General features: G+C 42.9%; 1 protein-coding gene across 1 annotated transcript in view; it reads right to left on the reverse strand.

Moving 5' to 3' along the window:
• MAP3K9 (mitogen-activated protein kinase kinase kinase 9) overlaps positions 1-17248 on the reverse strand; it is a 53535-nt gene extending 36287 nt beyond the window's left edge. The window contains exons 1-2 of the mRNA XM_054400266.1: positions 16948-17248; positions 11162-11575 (exon numbers count right to left, since the gene is read on the reverse strand). Of these exons, the coding sequence (XP_054256241.1) occupies positions 11162-11575; positions 16948-17248 (715 nt within the window). The remainder of the gene's footprint in view (positions 1-11161; positions 11576-16947) is intronic.
• Between the last annotated feature and the right edge of the window lie 1543 nt (positions 17249-18791).

An 18791-nucleotide genomic window follows, 5' to 3' on the forward strand; every position in this document is an offset into this window, starting at 1 on the left:
GATATTGAATTCATCAAACGCCAGGTGCAATAGATCCACAGAAAGAAAGGAACAGAATAAAATTGGCACAGAAACCAATGCTTTTTCACCTTGAGACTCTTAAATGCAAAACATAAGCTACAAGCCTTTTCCATGGTAGGATTTAAGAGTAATCCAGACCTGTATGAAGAGGTACTACCATTAAACACAGCAAAACTCTCAAGTGCAAGAGTTGAGCTGATTAATTTCATTTCCAAAAAATTCCAAATTTGTCAATAAATTGCTTTATGCTACTTTCAGAAGTCAGCTAAGGGCTTACTGAAGCTGAAGGTGTGCCAGAGAGGAATAAAAAGTCTGATTAGTATTACAGGATCCAGACTCTCCCACCCACAGATGGCAGAATGTGTCCAAAACTGAGCCAATCTGTTACAGGAAACTGTGTCTTGAACAAAGTCTCCTCACTCAACCCCGTATGTTTTCTAAGGGCTTGTTTTTCAGACCACAGAACACAGTTATCTGAGCTAGGACAACTCTGAAGGCATATTCTGAGAATTTCTACTACTAGCCAGAGGTTCTGTGACCACAAACATATTAATACCACATCAAAAATTTAATTTCTTACCTGACACACATCCCCTGCAATTTCACAACTGGGACAATTTAAGTTTACAGTACTTTTTGTACTCATCTCCCTACAATCACTGCTTTGTCCAAATCCTTTTGTCTTCTACATCTATTTCTAGTTCTAACACTTTCAGTTACTGGGAGGCCATGAAATTCGTCCAAATAAATCCATATTTTTTTAATAGAGACTAATTTAGGAAAATAAGATAAACATCATTTCCTTCCTGCATGGTCAAATTGCTACTTTTTATATTTTCTTTTACCTGGAAAAATAAATAAAAATCCCCACTGTACTCTGAAGAAATGCAACACACATTGAAATCATCAGGGTTCTTATTTAGAAAGTACTGTAGTAATAGCAAATATTGATCACAATCCTAGTTTTTGAATGGTCCTTATTTGAAGAAAGTATCCATAGGTCAAACAAAAACATTTTTGTATAGATGATGGCTTCACTGACTTTCTGCGATTGTTCCAATCCCATTTTTCCTTCCCATGAACAGGCAAAACTTCCCAAGATACATTTCAGCTCAAACGGTGGTGGTGGTAGTAAATGCTGGATGAGAAGACAGCCTTAATATAATTGCTTCATACTGCTGCCTTGCCCGAGAGTCACAGTCTCAGAGTGTCAGAAGCTAACTGGTAAGTCTGCAGCTTGCCTAACAAGTCAAAAAAGCAGCATTATTACAAAGGGGACAAGGGACTGAGCTTGCCAGGTGTTCCTTTTTTTAATTATTAAGCCCTGCTGGCAGTATACTGGCACACTGCCTGGAGGACAGAACCAAGCTTTTGGGAAAGGGTTTCAAAAACTTGCTCCAAAATGGAGACCTCATACTGGAGCAGTTTGCCAAAATCTAATTTGCAATTTTAGCTCTACCTTCCATCGTCAGCCTGCACAGCTTTGCTTCGCAAGTATCCACATAATGAGCAATCTGCTCCTGATCCTGCATTCAAAGTACTTAAAGTGATTAACAGATCTGCACATGGACTGAGTTGGGGCTTTCTGCATGCAGCCTTTACCTACCTCCTGTTGGGTTCTCTGCCGTTCATTTCAGTAGAGCTGCCTCTTTATTCTAATATCTGTTTGTGGTGCAGAAGGCTAATAACTGTTGCAAAAGATCCTGTAGAGCACAAAATTCAAGACTCATTCAAAACTTCACATCTTGGAAGGAAAAATAAAGAATATAAATATTGTCTCTAGTAATTAGCAAGTATTTTTTCTCTTTTAGTACTAAGCATACAGCAACAACACTTTTTTTTTTTAATATATGCCTTGGAAGCAAAAGCTTTTTTAATTATTGGGTACGCGTGAGGGCTCAGCAAATCCATAAAGCTGGCTGACTGTCCTCTTCTATCAAGCTAGAGGAGGTGATGGATGTGACAGCACAGCAGTTCTTGGATTTTAAGCTGTGCTGTACAGTAACTCTAAAGAGCTAATGCATAATGGGGGAGGGGATACGAAAGGCTTCCTGAGCCAAGATATATTTAGAATCGATCCTTTCACCTAGCCAAGCTGAAAAAAAGTCTTATCGCTTTAGTGATCTGGTACAAAACACTCTGACTGCTCCTGGAGAACACTAGGTGAGTTTCCTGGGAAAATGGAGCTGTTCAGCTCTGCTTTCAGACTAAATCCTACCATACTGCTTACACTGGAACAACCTTCTAGCTCAGGCATGGATTATCGTGCCTTTCATAATCAGTTAAACGCTGTAAGGAAAAAATGTAATTACATCTGTACCCAGCACAGTGCTTTGCCAAATCATATCCGTTTGAAAGCTTGCAACGAATCAAGAACTGTATTAGGCAACAACAAAAAAGGGCAGAGTAGAATCACATGAATGACATTCGTTAATTGTCGCTCAAGAGACTCTTCTCTGAAAAGAGATTTCATAAGAATGCTGCTTCAGTGGAAGCCATTTCCAGGCAAATCAAAACATGAAATTCATGATGTGAAAAGTAGTGCAGAACCACTGTGCCTTGGCTTCAATTAAAACATCTCTATGAAAAAGTCAGTAACAACCAAGCTGTAGCTGTCAACAACGAAATTCAGACTTTCTGTAATACTGTCAAGTTCTGCTTTAAGCTGAGAATAAGTTGCCAGCTGCTGAGAGAGTAGTGCTGCAGTGCTGCACATGCTAGTCCATGCAAGATCAGCAAGCAGTTCGATTTCTAATTTCTGATGTTAGATTTCTTTAAATTTTCTGACCCAGCTCACTGTACGATCAAAGAGTCTAAGTGACCACACAATACCCTGATGAAGCATTAGGAATATCCCCCAGATGACCATAATCATATCAAAGCCACACACTATGTGACAGATCACAGCACAAAGGAAAAAGCCAATCAATAAATCCAAGGACAATATTGACAACACTTTAACAAGCAGAATTAGGCATATTGAGTTCTGTTAATCAAAGCTATAAGATTTTTCTCCTTTTCAGAATTTTTGAACAATGGACTGCATGCATCCCACTGTCTTCACACATACCATCTTTACAGCAGTATATTCGTATTAGCCTTTCTTTATAGTGCTCCAAGAACCCCTCAGGAGCCCCCAGTTCAAGCACAGCAATTGTTGCAGTAACAAAATCTTAGTGGCAGAAATACTTACCTATTACTAAGCTACCTATTAATAGCTCATTAGCTATTAGCACACTATCACTTTCTACACTTCTAAACATGAAGTCTATAAATCTTCAAGGTTGAGGCCATGCTCATATTTTAAATGAAGGTTTCTAGTAGCAATACAAGCAGCAGATGCTAACACTTCTCAAGACACAAAACAATTTCCAGAAACCTGTTTGATGAAGCATCAGAAGATGTTGTAGAGCTAACTAGAAGCTTGGCTTACAGTTCTAAAAATCACCCAGGACTTGGGTAGTGCAGCATTCAAAAGACATACAGGATTTCAGAGCTACTGTGGAATCTCTGCATGCATTAGATAAAGTTTGGTGTTTCTGGTTCTAACAGAAAATGGTGTTATAATAAATGCTTGAGTAATAAAACAATGCTTTGAGAAACCAGGGCGGAAGTGGTATGTGTGGTAGCAACACAAACAGCTCATAGGAGGGACTGGCTGTCCTCTGGCTACTTCCTTCTTAGGGAGGCTCTGCTGCCATTGCCACCATAACAACTCTTCTACAGCTGGGACCCTCATTCATTCTATGAGTGAGTCTTCCTCCTGATCTTATGAAACACTGATGAAACCAAGCAGCATAATTATAAAACCTTATACATTGCAATTGTTTCTCCTTTTACTGCATGAAGCTCTGGTACTGTTCCTTTTTCACATCTGGAAAAAGTTCAGGTCTGAGGAAGACTGAATTTACCTTTCCATTAGCAGCTGGACAATTAAGAAGCAATTATCAGATTCACCAGTCACCTTTGGCAATCTAACTGAGACTACTCTAGAATCAGAAAGTAAACATGTACCAAAAAAGTAGCCACTTAAAAATCATGTGCTGTATCTTGTATTCTTTCCAACAGCTTAAGGCTTTCATTGTCCTGTCACAATGGAATATGCACCACCTTCAGAATGGGATATTACTTAATTTTAAAGAATCATCTTGGGCAATCATGACTTCAAAGAGAAAGACTGGCTTAGCTTCTTATGTTTCAAGAGTGAATTTGTTTGTTTCGGATATACGTTGAAATTCTGAAAGGAATTTTTTTTCATGAGAAAAGCAAGAGAAAAGCTGCTGACAAATCCCTCAGAATTCACATTAAGATTACTGATGTAGGAGCAACACCAAAACAAACAAAAAAAGCGGAGACAAAAACATTATTCTAGCTTCCTGGAAACACTACTACAAGGCTGTCCTCACTCCTGACTTGCTACTTAGTAATTTTAGAAAAACACAGGTTTATCCCATCTCTGTCACATATGAACTCACTATCTGACCATCTATGAGCAGCACACAGGTACCCATCCTGCATGAAGGTGCTGAGGACTGCTTGTACCTGTTCTACGGTTCCATATGCACAATTTGGAGAGAGTGCTTAGTGTCGTAACTGTCAGGTTTTTGTTAGGAGCAGGAAGTACCCTGCAGGAAAATATATGCAGTGGCACGAAGACATGAGAAGGATACTAGCTAGGTTTTAAAGAGTAATAGACACAATTTCACTTCTTAAAAGGAAGAGGAATTCTTTCCATTCTTGTCTACGAAGATAAGGCACTGCATTTGTGAAATTGCCCTCTTGCTACTTGGCTGCAGGCAGGAGAATACTGAAGTGTTCCTGTGGATGTTAGACTTAATTCCATAAAGTCTTTCCATAAAGTCTTTCTATTTTTGACTTGCAATGAACAGTGAAGACATCAATTCCTATTCAACTAAAACAATCCATTTACTAAGAGATGCGTTCTCATTTTGGAACTCCCAGAAATCTACTAAAACATGGAATCTACTGCAACATGGAATCACCTGTCAAACCTCTGAGAGAGGAAAGTTGTTTCACTAATTTAGACAAGCTAAGGAAAACAAACAAACAAACCACCAAAACCACCTAAACACCACTGAAGTAAACTGTCACCCTGCTTCTGTGAATTCTCAGTGTCTCAACAACTTCAAAATTAACATCACTTTCAGGTGTAATTTACAACTTCTGAACTAATAACACATGAAATTAAAACTTCCTTTTTTTTCATTCTGTACAACAAACACTTGCAGTACTACTAGAACGAATTTCATCATACTACTACCAAATGCAAAAAATATAGTTACTTGCAATTCTTTGGAACCACAATATGAAAGACCAGGATATCAGCACAAAGGCTGATACTCTGGGCAGACAGAAATAAGCAAAATAACCAGAACTAGGAGTTATGCACGACTAGCAATATTGCAGAGCATGGCTGTAGAACCAGGTAATTGCTTAAGGGCAGAAACTGAAAAAGTCACCTTTAATCACCCTTAGGAGAATATTCAGGCTGTTTGAAAGGCTTGATTCCTACTGTACACTCTTTAAAAAAAAAAAAAAAAAAAAAAAGACAGCTTACTGATTTTTGCTCCCTGAAATGAACTGGAAAACAAAAAAATTAATCTCCCAGCTGTTGTCCCCTCCCTCCCCACCCCCAAATCTCTCATTTTTATCACTTCCCTCTCACAGGGCAAGGGACCACTCAACTAAGGCCAGATCAATTATTCACCCAGTGTAAAGCATTCAGATGCCATTAAAATAGTTTCACTACACTTTACATGAATCATTCATTACTCACACGCAGTTAATTGCACTGACAAAGGAATTCCATTCTGATAGAAGGTACAACATTCGAGAGTTAGTCAGCAGATCACACTGAAGTACCAGAAGCAGCGACAATAGTGCAGACTTCTCAACTGTTCTGCCGACTGACTCTATGCAGACCCTGGAAGAGCTTTCCTTTACCATGCTGCCAGACAGAGGAACAGGTTTACAACAAGTACTTTTCCTTCTCTGAAAAGGCCAAAATGAGGGTGTCAATTATGAATGGGTTGGGATGCGAATACTGCAAGGAATGAGACAACTAAGTACATGTTATCAAGACTGGTATGTCACATTCAAGCCCTGGTGCCCTCGGGTTGGATTTGAGCTAGTCTCAAGGAATCCCTGCTTCTAAATTCTGCCTGTACTTAAAAAAAAAAAAAGAAAAAGAAAAAAAGAACAAGTATACTGTAAGTACTAGGAAGAGACTCACAAGAAACTATGTGAAAATCAGCTCTATTAGCGTCTTTATGAACAGAAAAACACTTAACAGCTGCATAAAATAAATATGCAAAGCTATAGCAGAGTTTGGAAAGGCAGAACTTTGAATCTCAGGATACCACAAGCTTACCTTAGTGGTCCACAAAGTAGGAGAGGTGAACACCTTCAAAGAACTAGAAAAGAAGAAATACTGACTTGACTGAATCCAAATTGTTGGGGTTTATTTTGAGCTCAGTCCTTAGCTGTTTCTTTGACCTCGGGCCATGTCACTGCTGCTAATCTTCTATGCCACTCTGAGGAACACAAACATGGTGACTTTTATAAAGCACTTTGCTAACTGGCATGAATATCCTCAGCAAAATCTTTCAATGTAGTGCAAATTACAAACATATTCTGCTGAGCCAGTCAAAAAAAAAAAAAAAGGCAAATATGCTTTTGCTAGTTCTCTGCAGCATTAGTTAACTGGCATTATTCCTATAGCAATGCTGGCATATCTTTGACAAACAAACAAAAACAAACAGGGACAGCTTCATTATTTATAATACTTCACTAAAACAAACAGATCCCTTTTTGATCCTAAATATTATATGCTAAGTATCTTCCGTTAGCCAGAAATAAGACTCAGATCACACATAAAAGAGATAAGAGAAAGGGTAACTCTAAGAAATGTGCTAAACACAGTGATGATGACCTCAATGGGCATTCCTAGTTGCTTTCCTCTTGTAGTTCAGCATTTAGATTTAGGAGCCTTCACATTGTGAGAGGCCTACTACAAATTTGGCAACATGCACTCAGTGAAGCACCAACATACAGCTGAAGAGGGAAAGGTTACCACTATCATCAAATGAAGAGAACAAAAAGAAGCCAGAAAGTATTCCATCATATTAAGATTAATTTTCATACAGAATAAATTCAATCTCTTGAATCAAATGCCAAAGAGTGAGAAATACTTCTCTCCTCGCACAGCAGAACAAAACAGGTTTCCTGGGTTATCTTCTTTCTCTTGTATAGTTATACAACTGACATGTGAGCTGGTAATGCCATCAAACAACCACCTATCAGACACACTGATGTCTGAACCAACATCCAGCAAAAGAATTTCAGGGTCTCAAGTATGCAATTTGCTCTATTTCCTGATAGCCTCCCCACGGCAATGAAACAGGCAGCCCCCAGAACCTCTGAGATTACAATCAAAACCTGCCTCAAATGAACGCAGTACTTCAAAAACACAGGGTACTCTTCCAACACTCTAAATGTATTAGCATTTAATGTAAAGATATGACAATGAAAAGGAGGAAAAATTAAGAAAAATGATGGAATGAAAAAAATGTTCTCCCTTCTGGTTACAGGCATGAAAATAGACAAATGATCTGGAGAGTGCTTTCTGACAAGGAAAATCTGAAGAAACAGCTGCCTCCCAGAAATAGTCCCCTAAAATTTAGTCCTATAGAAGACGAAGATACTTCCCAAAGCAATCAAAATGTTATGGTCTTTACTATGTCATCGGAATTGTTAAGAACTATTTTGAGTATTGGTTTGGTACTTACTACTTGAGTCTGCAAAATAGATTAAAAAATAGTTAGCAATAGTTAGATTAAAAAGGATTTTGTTTAACTCTTATAAATCTATAATGGGGTAATTTGTATTAAGGTGCCCACTTATTTCACTGTTCAAAATGGAACATGATCTTCTTAAAAGGCCTAAATATAGGCAGACACACATAGAAAAGCACAGCATTCTCTGATTTTCTTCTATTCTAGTAGAAAATTCTTTTCCACTCCCCCATCTTGCACCCTAACTCCCAAACTAACTCATCCTGCAGCTTCAGATGGATAGTGCAAGTCTCAGCTGGTGTTTGAAGGCAAGATGAGACATATGAGAATCAACACCTATTACTAAATATAGGCAGTACCAATCAGTAGATCAATACAGCTGATGCTCCCATGACACCTCTACCATCCTTTTAAATGTTTAGTACATGAAAAATGTGTCTGCAAGTATCTTTTCCAAGTTCTTGCAAGCAGAAGCTGTTCCTGCTCCAGAAACACATTGCTGCCTATTGGTGGGTGGCAATTTGTGCAAAAAAGAAAAAAAAACCCACACAAAAAAAAAAAAGCTACAGGCTTGTAATTCTACAGGCACCAAGCTAACAACAGAACCTGCTATTGATTATCCACAGCAACTGAAAAAACTAACTGTACCAGAACAACACAGAAAACACAAACCAGATATAAAACCAGGATGCAGTAACATAACTTAATCCACAGAATCCTTAGAAAACTTGCAAAGAGGTTTTCATAGAAAACACAGCAGAGAAGTTTCTAAGATACTTATTACATATAATGGGAAACAGATTTCAGCAATGCAGTATTTGGGAAAGACATGACTTGGGCAGTCCAGAGTCATCTAGTCTATGGATAATCATGAGTTGAGTCTACCTGCATGTATAGGTAACACATGTTTGGGGGAAAAAATATCCCGAACATAATCAGGAAAGAACAACAGTCCCTCCCCTCTCCAAAAAGTTCCACAATCTAGTATTTAAGATCACTGCTTTTTACAGATAGATACACTGAGAAAACAACCTATATTTTCAAGCATTTAAATAGCTATGTTTTTTTTTAATTTCTCTTTTACCACAAAGCCAAAAATGAAGAACTCTGTATTATCAACAGCTGTTTCATTTGACAAGATAGAGTCCGCACCTGAAGTTACTAATTCATCTTATTTCAAAACAGTTTAAAAGCAATGAATTTTCCTTAAAATAACTGAAGTCCTTTCCTCCAGTACCAGCTCCCACATTGATTTAGTTTCCCAAATGTAACACTGCTTTCTGCACACTTAGCTGGTCTATAATTTTCCTATATGCATCATTTCTGTACTAGATCAGATTGGATCATTGGTCAAGAACACCACATCAATGCCCTACCTCTCCCCTCCAAACATAGAATACCTTTGAATCATTCCACAGGCATTCCCACTCATTCTTCCTCTTCCTTTACTATTTCTTCCTCCCCAAAAAAGAAAATTCTAATAACATGTGTAGCAAAACCCTCAATTTCTCACCGACAATTTACAGTGCAGCACAACTACACACTGCAGATTCACTGTGACAAGAGACACTTATTCTTGCTGCTGACAGCACAGATGTTTTTTAGCATCCATAGCTGTGTTTGGTTGGTGACACTGTACACTGGTGTCCCTCCAGCTGGGCTGGTTCTCTGCTTGATACATTTCCCTTTCACAATTAGCAGGATCCAGTCTGGATAAAACAGTGAAATACTAGGAGCTAGCAGCTTTTTGCCTTACAAATAACTTTAATTCTAAACCTCAAAAATGTTCAGATGGCCTGTTAGCAAAATAAGCAAGTAAATATTTTCTTAGGTAAGGAGGAAAGGCACAACACTCAAAGGCAACTATTTCTTCTTGACCAGATGCATCCATTGACCAAGTCAATCAATTTTACAGTATTCATCATTATGCCTATATAGATGCTGTCTGTAAAGGAAGGGTTTAGATATTAGGAAATCTTTATTGAAATTAAGACTGCCTTACTCTAACAAAAAGGGAAACTTTAACAATATAAAAAGAGTATTATAGAAACCAATTTCAAAGCTCTCATAGTTTCTATTTCCAAGCTCACTAATGAGAGTTAATGATATTTTTTCATTATTACTCCTTCACAACAAACTATACAAATGAACTGCCACGAGGTTTGAAGCCTGAAAACCACAAGGAAGATCCTGCAAGGCCTGGACAGTGACAGCACTGTAACAGTTAATGCTAGCTCTAGTGAATCTATTTAAGATATTATGATTCCCATCTGTCAGACCTCTTTGCTAGATGCTACTGCCCTCAAAGCAAAAGAGAACATGTGCTTGTATTCCAGCCACCCAATTCATAGTTTCTTACTAACTCAAGCCACAGATAGAAGTGAGTTCATACTAACACAATAAACCACTGCAGCCAGAACGCAGATAGGTGTTTGCTCCTGCCACCCAGACAGAAGCAAGCAGAAAGAAAGGCTTAATAGCTGCATGCAGACATCAAGAAAGGAGATGATCTTTAAACCACTGCAGCAGTTTGCTCCCACAATCATATATAATGTTCTAAGCATGCATTTGACTTCACGTCAATTTTAAGTTTAGGAAAACAGACACGTTACAAAAACAATATCCAAGTGCCAGACAGCAATGGTATTAATATTACAGAACAGCTATTCACCATGATTTCCAGAATTGTAACTGCCAAAGTTCAGACCTCACACTCTAATGGGTCAGCTGTATCCCATGTTAAGCACCACAACCACCAGCTGAAGTCCTGGGTATACAAGAGCACCCACTGGGAAATTTCATTTACCTAACTTAATGTTTCTGTCATCATGAGCTCTGTGAAGGACAGAGAGAAAATCCAATTCAGCAGGGATGGAAAGGAAAACAGGCTTGCGTTTCATACATAGAGCAAGCAAACTGAAAGCTTGGGAGGATTTATCTTTCCAAAGAAGCATCTGTCCTTCCAAAACATGTAAGGAGCATACACATTTTAAGTTCAGCAAGACTTTTTAACATTGAGGAGTCTGCCAAACTGCTGATAAAGCTGAGATACCGTATGTATACAAACTACCAGAGGCACACACTCCATTTACAGTTGCTTTTGCATCCAGTCATTTAAGTTGTTTCTATCAAGTGAAAGCATTTACATGTTTTCTGTGGTCTGCAGCACCATACTGCAGATAAACAAACCCCTCCGGGATTGAATTAGAGATTACAGTGGTTCACAAGAAAGGATCACCAAGTTAATATTATTCGCCTCTTTTCTTTGTTGATTTCTCCCTGCAACTGTACCCCAGCATCCTGGCTGTTCACTCTGTAGCACTTACTGTTGCTGGACTTCAGGTCACGGTGAATTATGGGAACAATTGCTTCCTCATGGAGGTAGTTCATTCCCCTGGCAATCTGTACTGCCCAGTTCACCAGGATGTCAGGAGGTATCCTTTTACCAGACAACACTCTATTTAGCGATCCGCCGCGGGCAAACTCCATGATCAAACAAAGATTAGGTTCCTTCAAACACACGCCCCTGAGGGCAATGATGTTGGGATGCTTTAACATGGCAAAAAGCTTGGCTTCCTGGCGGACATTCTCAATGGTCTGGCTGATGTCCTCATCAGGGTCATAGCGAGCTGCCTTGACAGCAACCTCATCTCCTATCCACACAGCTCGATACACTTTTCCGAAGCCCCCTATGCCAATGATTTCCTCCAGAACAAGCTCTGAGAAGTCGATCTCCAGGACTAGGGAAAGAGAAAAAAAAAAAAAAAAAAGTGTGAACATTCAGCAGCTATGCAGCCTGTATACCAGCTGAAGATTCGTGATGCCCAGCCTCACCCTTATCCTTGAAGGAAGGGCCAATTTTGACTCCGTAACAACAGAAATTAAATCAGTGGTCCCTTGTGACAATCTTTTGTTGCCAAATGGTGTGGTAAAACAGGTCATGCAGTATCTTAAACCTGTATGAAGTACTCTATGAATGGTGGTGATGAATTTCACCTAATGGTGGGTACTTGTAATACTGACACCCCGTTGAGGATAAATTCTCATCTCCTGCCCTCGGTGATAGTACAAGATTCAAAAAAAAGAAAAACAGACATGGGATAATCTTCACTGACTTCATTACACAGTGCTTAATGTGACCTACCTGAAATTCAGCCCAAAATACACCTGGCTCCTGTGTTTGTCCCTTGTGTGAATGTCTCTTATTCAACTACCACTAACAATCTTTTAGTCCTTCCCAAATCATGCTTGTTCTTACACACTTCTACAAGCTTTGTAGGCTTGTTCCCCACAAGAAATCACTTAACCACCTCTAACAATAGAGACAGATGGATCAGATCACACACTGAATAGGCAGAGCTAGCAATAAGAAAAACATTTTTTTATTAATGCATACTACATTTTTATTACAGAAACTACATGAAATAACAGAATCATCATTTTTCTATTCCCATGCACTCACAGCTATACTTTACAGGCTGCCACTGTAACTGGCAGCTACTTGGCATTGCAATGTCACAATCTAGAAATGGAGATGTCTTAAAATTCAGCATTTAACTTGCATCTCAAGCAAGAGGTGAGAAAATACATTCTGTACAACTGCACACTGAATACAGTTTATGCTCACAGATGGCGAGAAGAACCCATCCAATCCTGACCAGTGTAAAATGAAAAACCCACACGTTGACCAGTGAAAACACGCTGCCATGGCTGAATTTACAGGAGATAATAATGATGAGATAACATTGAATTAATATCTACATCTACGAGGTCCATTACAGATTGAACTTCCTTTCTGCCAAATACCAGACAGAACAGCTTCAGAGTACTGTATTATGTTACTGGGTTATTTAGTTATCAATTATATACAGGAAACTCTCTGCTATATTTAACTGAAATTACAGTCATACAAGGCAAAGGAGCAGGTTAGATTCCACTTCAGGAAACAAATGTCTTTCCTATGTATAAATCTATACTACAAGGTGCCACAACAAAACTGTATGGAGTTAATATGAACTCTGCTGTCCACAGCTGCAGATCTTTTTTTTTGACTGAGTTCTGGCTTTTTAAAGTTGGTCAAACCTATGAACTGGAGTTGAATACACAGAGGTTTATATCATTAACCTTCCTGTGCAGTATAACCAATATATTCAAATCCTCAACTAGTGTAATAAGGATGCCTGTGCTCATTCTCCTAAGCACTCCATGAACAAAACATAATGGGAAAGAAGAGAGAAAAATGACCAGGAAGGTCTTCCAAGAGGAAGAAATGCCTTTGCCAATCACAACACAAAAATAATTTATTTTTCTGTTACTGTAAGTACTTTTGGCTAATGCTCTGAACTTGAAGGATTTACATAACAAAGGTGGCTTCACTCTCACAGTATCAGCCTTGCTGTTCAAATGTTCATGAGCTACAGATGACTAGAAAACATGAAGGAGTGAATTCTGACCAGAGATGTGGACATTTTAGAACAAGACTGTAATGACAGCAACTCCAGATATGAGACTACTCTGTCACCAAAAAAAAAAAAAAAAAAAAGCTGCTCTGGTATTTCTCAGCGACAAAAGAGCTAAAGAAGTCAGATGCCAAATCCTACCACCTTCAGTCAGTAGCATTTCAGCACTGGTGGAACCCTCACTTCTCCTGCCCCTAGAGACAAGGGCAGACGAAAAACTGAAACCGAACAAACACGTAAGCAGCAAAGTAAGATGGGCAGCCCGTCCCGGAAACTCCCGCCACGCAGCATTCCGCTGGTGCTCACAGTCAGGTTCTTCCCCCGGCCCTGCCCGGACGCAGAAGGTGTAAAAGAAACGCCCAGTGAGTGCTTCCCGCCGACAGCTCACCGGCTGGCTCCTGCGGTGCTGAACGGACAGCTCCGCCGCCAGAGCTGAGCCGGGCCCCGGCCCACGGCCCGGCCCCGCGGCCAACGCCCGGCCTCGGCCCCCCCAGCTGGGCCCGACGCCACGAATAGCGCCCGGCCCCCCCAGCTCATCACAGCCCCACGGCCAGCGCCCGGTCCCCCAGCTCAGCACAGCCCCACGGCCAGCGCCCGACCGCGACCCCCCAACCCACCCGGCAGCTGGTGCAGGAGGAGCGCGACACAGAGGGGACAGGCAGAAAAATAAGATGGGCAAAGGAAAGCCCATGACGTGGAAAGCAAAACTCTTTCTGTGTTCTGTCACCCGCCGCACTGCAGAAAAAACACATATCTCTTGGGTGCCCAGATGAACGAGGAGTCTGGGGCACTGAACTGTAAGATTTACGTTTCCAGGTGAAATATAACATGCTACACCACAAGCTATTTTGCAAAGAAAGCTTTCTTTCATCTGCGAGTACAACCTTCGTTTTGCTTTAATAATGTATGTTCTTTTAAAGCAGACAGTTCCTCTAAGGCTCACCTTCATGGGTAGCTTGATCAGAAAGAAAGAACAACTCACCTCCAGAAAAGTTTTGGGTTTTTTTAAAGCTATTTTGTGTTTGATTAGTTTCTTCTTTTTCACAGACTTAGTTATACAGCCACATTAGTGCACAAAATACTTGGTTTTCTTCATCTTTTAAAAATTTTTTAGTACCTCTTTTCTCCATTTTTTCCAACTCCAGTCTGATTTGGCATATAGGCTGTACTGGACTGCTAGGGCAATGGGAATGTTTAATGTGCACTCTTTGCCTTTGAATTTAAGAACTGAAGGGCTGTCACTCCTCTGGGGACCGATCAAAAACCACAGAACCTGTACACCATGAACTAGTGGCCATACTGACTACTGCAAAATAGACACCATTTAATAAGCATTCATTGCACCACACGATTAAGTTATTTAATTCCACCCACAGCGTTTAAGAGCTCATAGTGCAGATGAGGGTCCTTCAGGTTGGTCCACTGCTGACAGCCTTAATGGACTACTTTTCTTATCCATGGTACCCCACTGAGGTAAGATTCAAGCAAGCTGTGTAGATGGCTAGCTGAAAGACTGTAATACTAACTACTACTGACTATATTACTAGCTCTCAGGAGAAGCAGAATCTCCATGACATATGCCAAAACTTTCAAATATGAAAATAAAGTTTAGGAGATCAACTAAAAATATCTTCTGTGCAGAAGTGCACACCTGGAATGACACTCTGCATTACTTCTGCAAAACACTTCACAGTCCAGTAAGTTAATAGCAGACTTATTCCAAACAACTGTCAAACATCACCAGCTCTTAAAGTGAGCATTGTTCTTTGCAAAGGTACTTCTAACACTAAATGTGAAAATTCAGTTCGACAACCAGCTTTGCCCCTTCCAAACTGTACTGTTTCATAAAAAAAAAAAAAAAACAGACTCTCATAGCATATTAAAACATATTGAAGGCCAAAAAATTCCACTCTGCCACAAACATCAATGATATCATTGATGACTTGAGAGAACAGAAGTAGCATGCCCCTGTTGTGGCACTAGAAGTGTAAGACAAGGATAAAGGGAGAAGGTGCAGCTACACAACTGTTCCTGAACTACCAAACCATAAGAAGTGCAATAAGGCTAGAGAATCCATGGTTATAAAGCCTCAACTTGAACTGTCAAAACAGGAGGAGAGCTGAGGCTTCAAGAAGTTCTGTAGAAATGGTTCTCCTAACTATCTCAAAGGCATAAGCTAATAAGCATTCAGGGTTCTCCATGTGGGGAGAATAATTTACCCATACTGTTCCAGCGTGAAAGGAAGCATCACTACTGCCCAGCCTAGTCCCTTCACAATCCCAAGAGTGATAAGACAACTCACTGAGTTTTTACCTAAATGCTTTCAAGCAGAACCAGAACACAGAAAAAGAAAGAAGTTGCATTCCTTGGAGATATGTCCTAGATAGGACAATGTATCTTTCTTACTCATTTTACTTTCTAGAAAAGCCTACTAGCTTGAAGATTTTTCTCTACCCCTCCAGAAATAGCTTTTTTTCTTGCCTAAACTGTCCATAGTGATAGACAAATAAGATCTAGAAACAGTCACTCTACACCGTTTCTCTTTCTACAATTGCACACAGTCACTAAAAACCCCAATAACGTAGAGATAGAATGGCCCTGTTCTCTAGCTGCAACAAAGGCTTAAAAACTGCACTGAAGTTCACAGAAACAAACCAATCCCTTCGTGCTTTCAGCATTACAACTTAGTCAAGCAACCCTTGGGTAGGTCCAGATATTCAAAGTTCGATACAGCTTACTTGCTTATTCACAGGTATTTTAGGACAAAATTTGTAAGAACACTAAGGACTAAGGAAGAAGCTGGTAAACACAAATCATGTTGGGAATGTTTACATCAGAAATAACAGGTGGGGTTTTTATAAAAAATGAAGAACAAGAATTAGCAGTGAATTAACACAGCAGAATGCAACTACTTCCTGTCTAGCAATCTCTCAAGGAGAGAGTCACCAGACACCCCCAGTGACTACACTACTGGAAAGCCACCAAGGTTTAGTCGGTTAGCGAAAATTTATCAACCCCCCGAAACACGGAACTTAACAATGGGAAACTGCTCCTGGCGTCTGTGAAATGCGAACACACCGAGAGAGGATCGGCCTCCGCTGAAAGCAGCGCTAGCCGGGAAGACAGCAGGGCGCTGGAGCAGCAGGAGTGCGGCTGCGGGTGGGAAAGCGCACGGTCCGGAGAGGCGGGCCGTGGCCGCCGGCCCGTGACAACCCCAAAACGTGAGGGCCCGGGCTGTTGCAATGCCCCCGGCTCCTGCGCCAAGGGCTACCGCGGGGCCCACTCACCCCCGCCCCCTCCGCTGCTGGCCGGGCCCCGCGGCCTCCCACTGCCGCTCCCCACAGGGCTGGGCCTTTTCCCCGTGGCGACGGTCCCGGTCACCATCAGGACCAACAGAAGGACTGGGTGAGGCCTCCCTCCCTAGCTGCGGCGGTGGGTCCCGCCTCCCTCCCAGGGACCTCGAGGAGGCCGGGCCGGGATTCCCCACCCCATCCTATCCCATGCCCGAAGCCCAGGCTCCCGCTGGGCCGGTCCCCGCCCCGTGCCCACAGGAGGGCTAGGACTGGGCCTCTCCCGCCTCCCTAGACTGTCTCCCTCCGAGTGGCGGCAAGGGGCCGCGCGGAGCACCCCGTTCCAGACCCGGGCTGCCTTACGCTGTATGGCGGGGGGCGGTGGGTATCGGGTCCGCAGTTCTGGGCCAGCCCCCTGCACGCCGCTGCTCACGTAGTTGCTGGGGAAGATACCGACACGCTGGTCGATCTTGCCCGTCCACCAGCCCTCATCGCCGGACACGTGCGAGTCCCGGGACAGCACCTGCACCACGTCCCCCGGCCGCAGGCTCAGCTCGTCCTCGCCGCACGCCTCGTACTCGAAGACAGCGGTCCAGAGCGGCCCGCCGCCCGGCGGCTCCCCGCCGCCCGCGCCCTCTTGGCTGAGCTCTGTGAGAGGCTCCATGGCGAGGCTGCTCCATAGGGGGAGGCGCCCGCGGCAGCCGGGCGCTGCGGGGGACGGCGGGGCCGGTACCGCCGCCTATTGTTCATGCGGCCCGGCGCCTGCCGGCAGCAGGTGCCGCCGCCGCCCGGGGGGGACCCGGCGCGGGCCGACTCAGCCCAACGCGGGAAGAGGCGAGGGCAAGCAGCGCACGCCGCCGACCCACCGCTGCATCCCCCCCCTCTCCCTCGCCCGCCTCCGCCTGCCGCCTCGGCCGAGCATCCCAGAGCCACCTGACTCTCCGGCAGCTTCGGCGGCTGGAGGGGAGGGGAAGCTCTGCCTCCCGACTCCCATTGGTTGTCGCTACCGCCCGTCAACTCCGCCCTCACCTGATTGAGGCCCTCGTCCTCTTAGCCACGCCCTCTCCCCGCCCACCTCCTGGCCTCCGAGTCTCGCACTCACCGGCGACCCCCCAATTGGCCCCCGCCTCGTCAGCTTTTGCTTCCCATTGGGCCTGGCGGCGCTTGTCAGCAAGTGCTACAAGCTCCGCCTTCCCCGCCGCTTCTCATTGGCTGGGGAAAGGGGCAAGACACGGCAGAGGTTCGACAGTGGGGCGATTGGGTGGGCGGGGCGGCTTTCGCATGCCGGAGCCACGCGGGGCACTGCCGCCCAGCGGCGGGGCGGCGCACCTGAGGCCGGATAGGGCCCGGCGCGGGCCCGCAGTTCTGTGCAACTGTCTCAATGCACAGAGCAGCTCAGCGGTCCCCGGGGAAGCACCGCCCCATGCCCCCGCTCTTGGGTGCCGAGGCCCGCCCGGGCCCCCAGAGCCAGGCCGTGCCTCCTGCGGGCAGCAGCATCTTGGAGTTAAGGTGGTGGCCGTGTGTGGCCAGAGCTGCCTGTACGGGTGTGCTTTCTACCCGTGCTGGGCCCGCGTAGCTGCTGCCAGCCGCCCTGCTGTGCCTCCTGGCAGCCCGAGGGACCCCCATAGCGCTGGTGTAGTCGCCTGGAAGAAGGGCTTAGGCTAATAAACAAACCAAGGCAGGGGCCAGGAAAGTGTCTCACTCCATATTCTTCCATATTCGTTCTATACTTAAGCACAGGGGTGGGTTGATTTTAGTACAAGGTTAATACAAGTGCATCCCTGATGAGTGTCAAAAACTAAAGAACAGAATACATTTCTCACTCTTGCAGTAGTCTCCTTGGTCCTGAAAATACCGATTCCTTCTCACTGCTATTAACATTTTTATAACTTCTGACAATACTACATTCTGTAAATTGAACTTGTTTATACTTGGTGACATAGAAGAGAGATTTTCTTTCCATTTATCTCGTTTTCTTTAAAATCCCCATCTGCTTTGCGGTGGTAAAACTGGAACTCTGTCTCTGTTCATGCTTCATTGTAACAAAGCCCACTAACACTGACTGAGAATCCCAGGTACCCTGACCACAGGAATAGGTTTAAAAATTCTCCATTCTCTAATGAGATGTTTGTTTTATGTACAGAGTAACTGCTAATAGTTTTTATATTTTGTGCAGTGGGGCTTTGTCTATTTATCTACCCTTGTGT

This window comes from Indicator indicator, chromosome 4, assembly GCF_027791375.1.
Source record: "Indicator indicator isolate 239-I01 chromosome 4, UM_Iind_1.1, whole genome shotgun sequence".
Lineage (NCBI taxonomy): Eukaryota > Metazoa > Chordata > Aves > Piciformes > Indicatoridae > Indicator > Indicator indicator.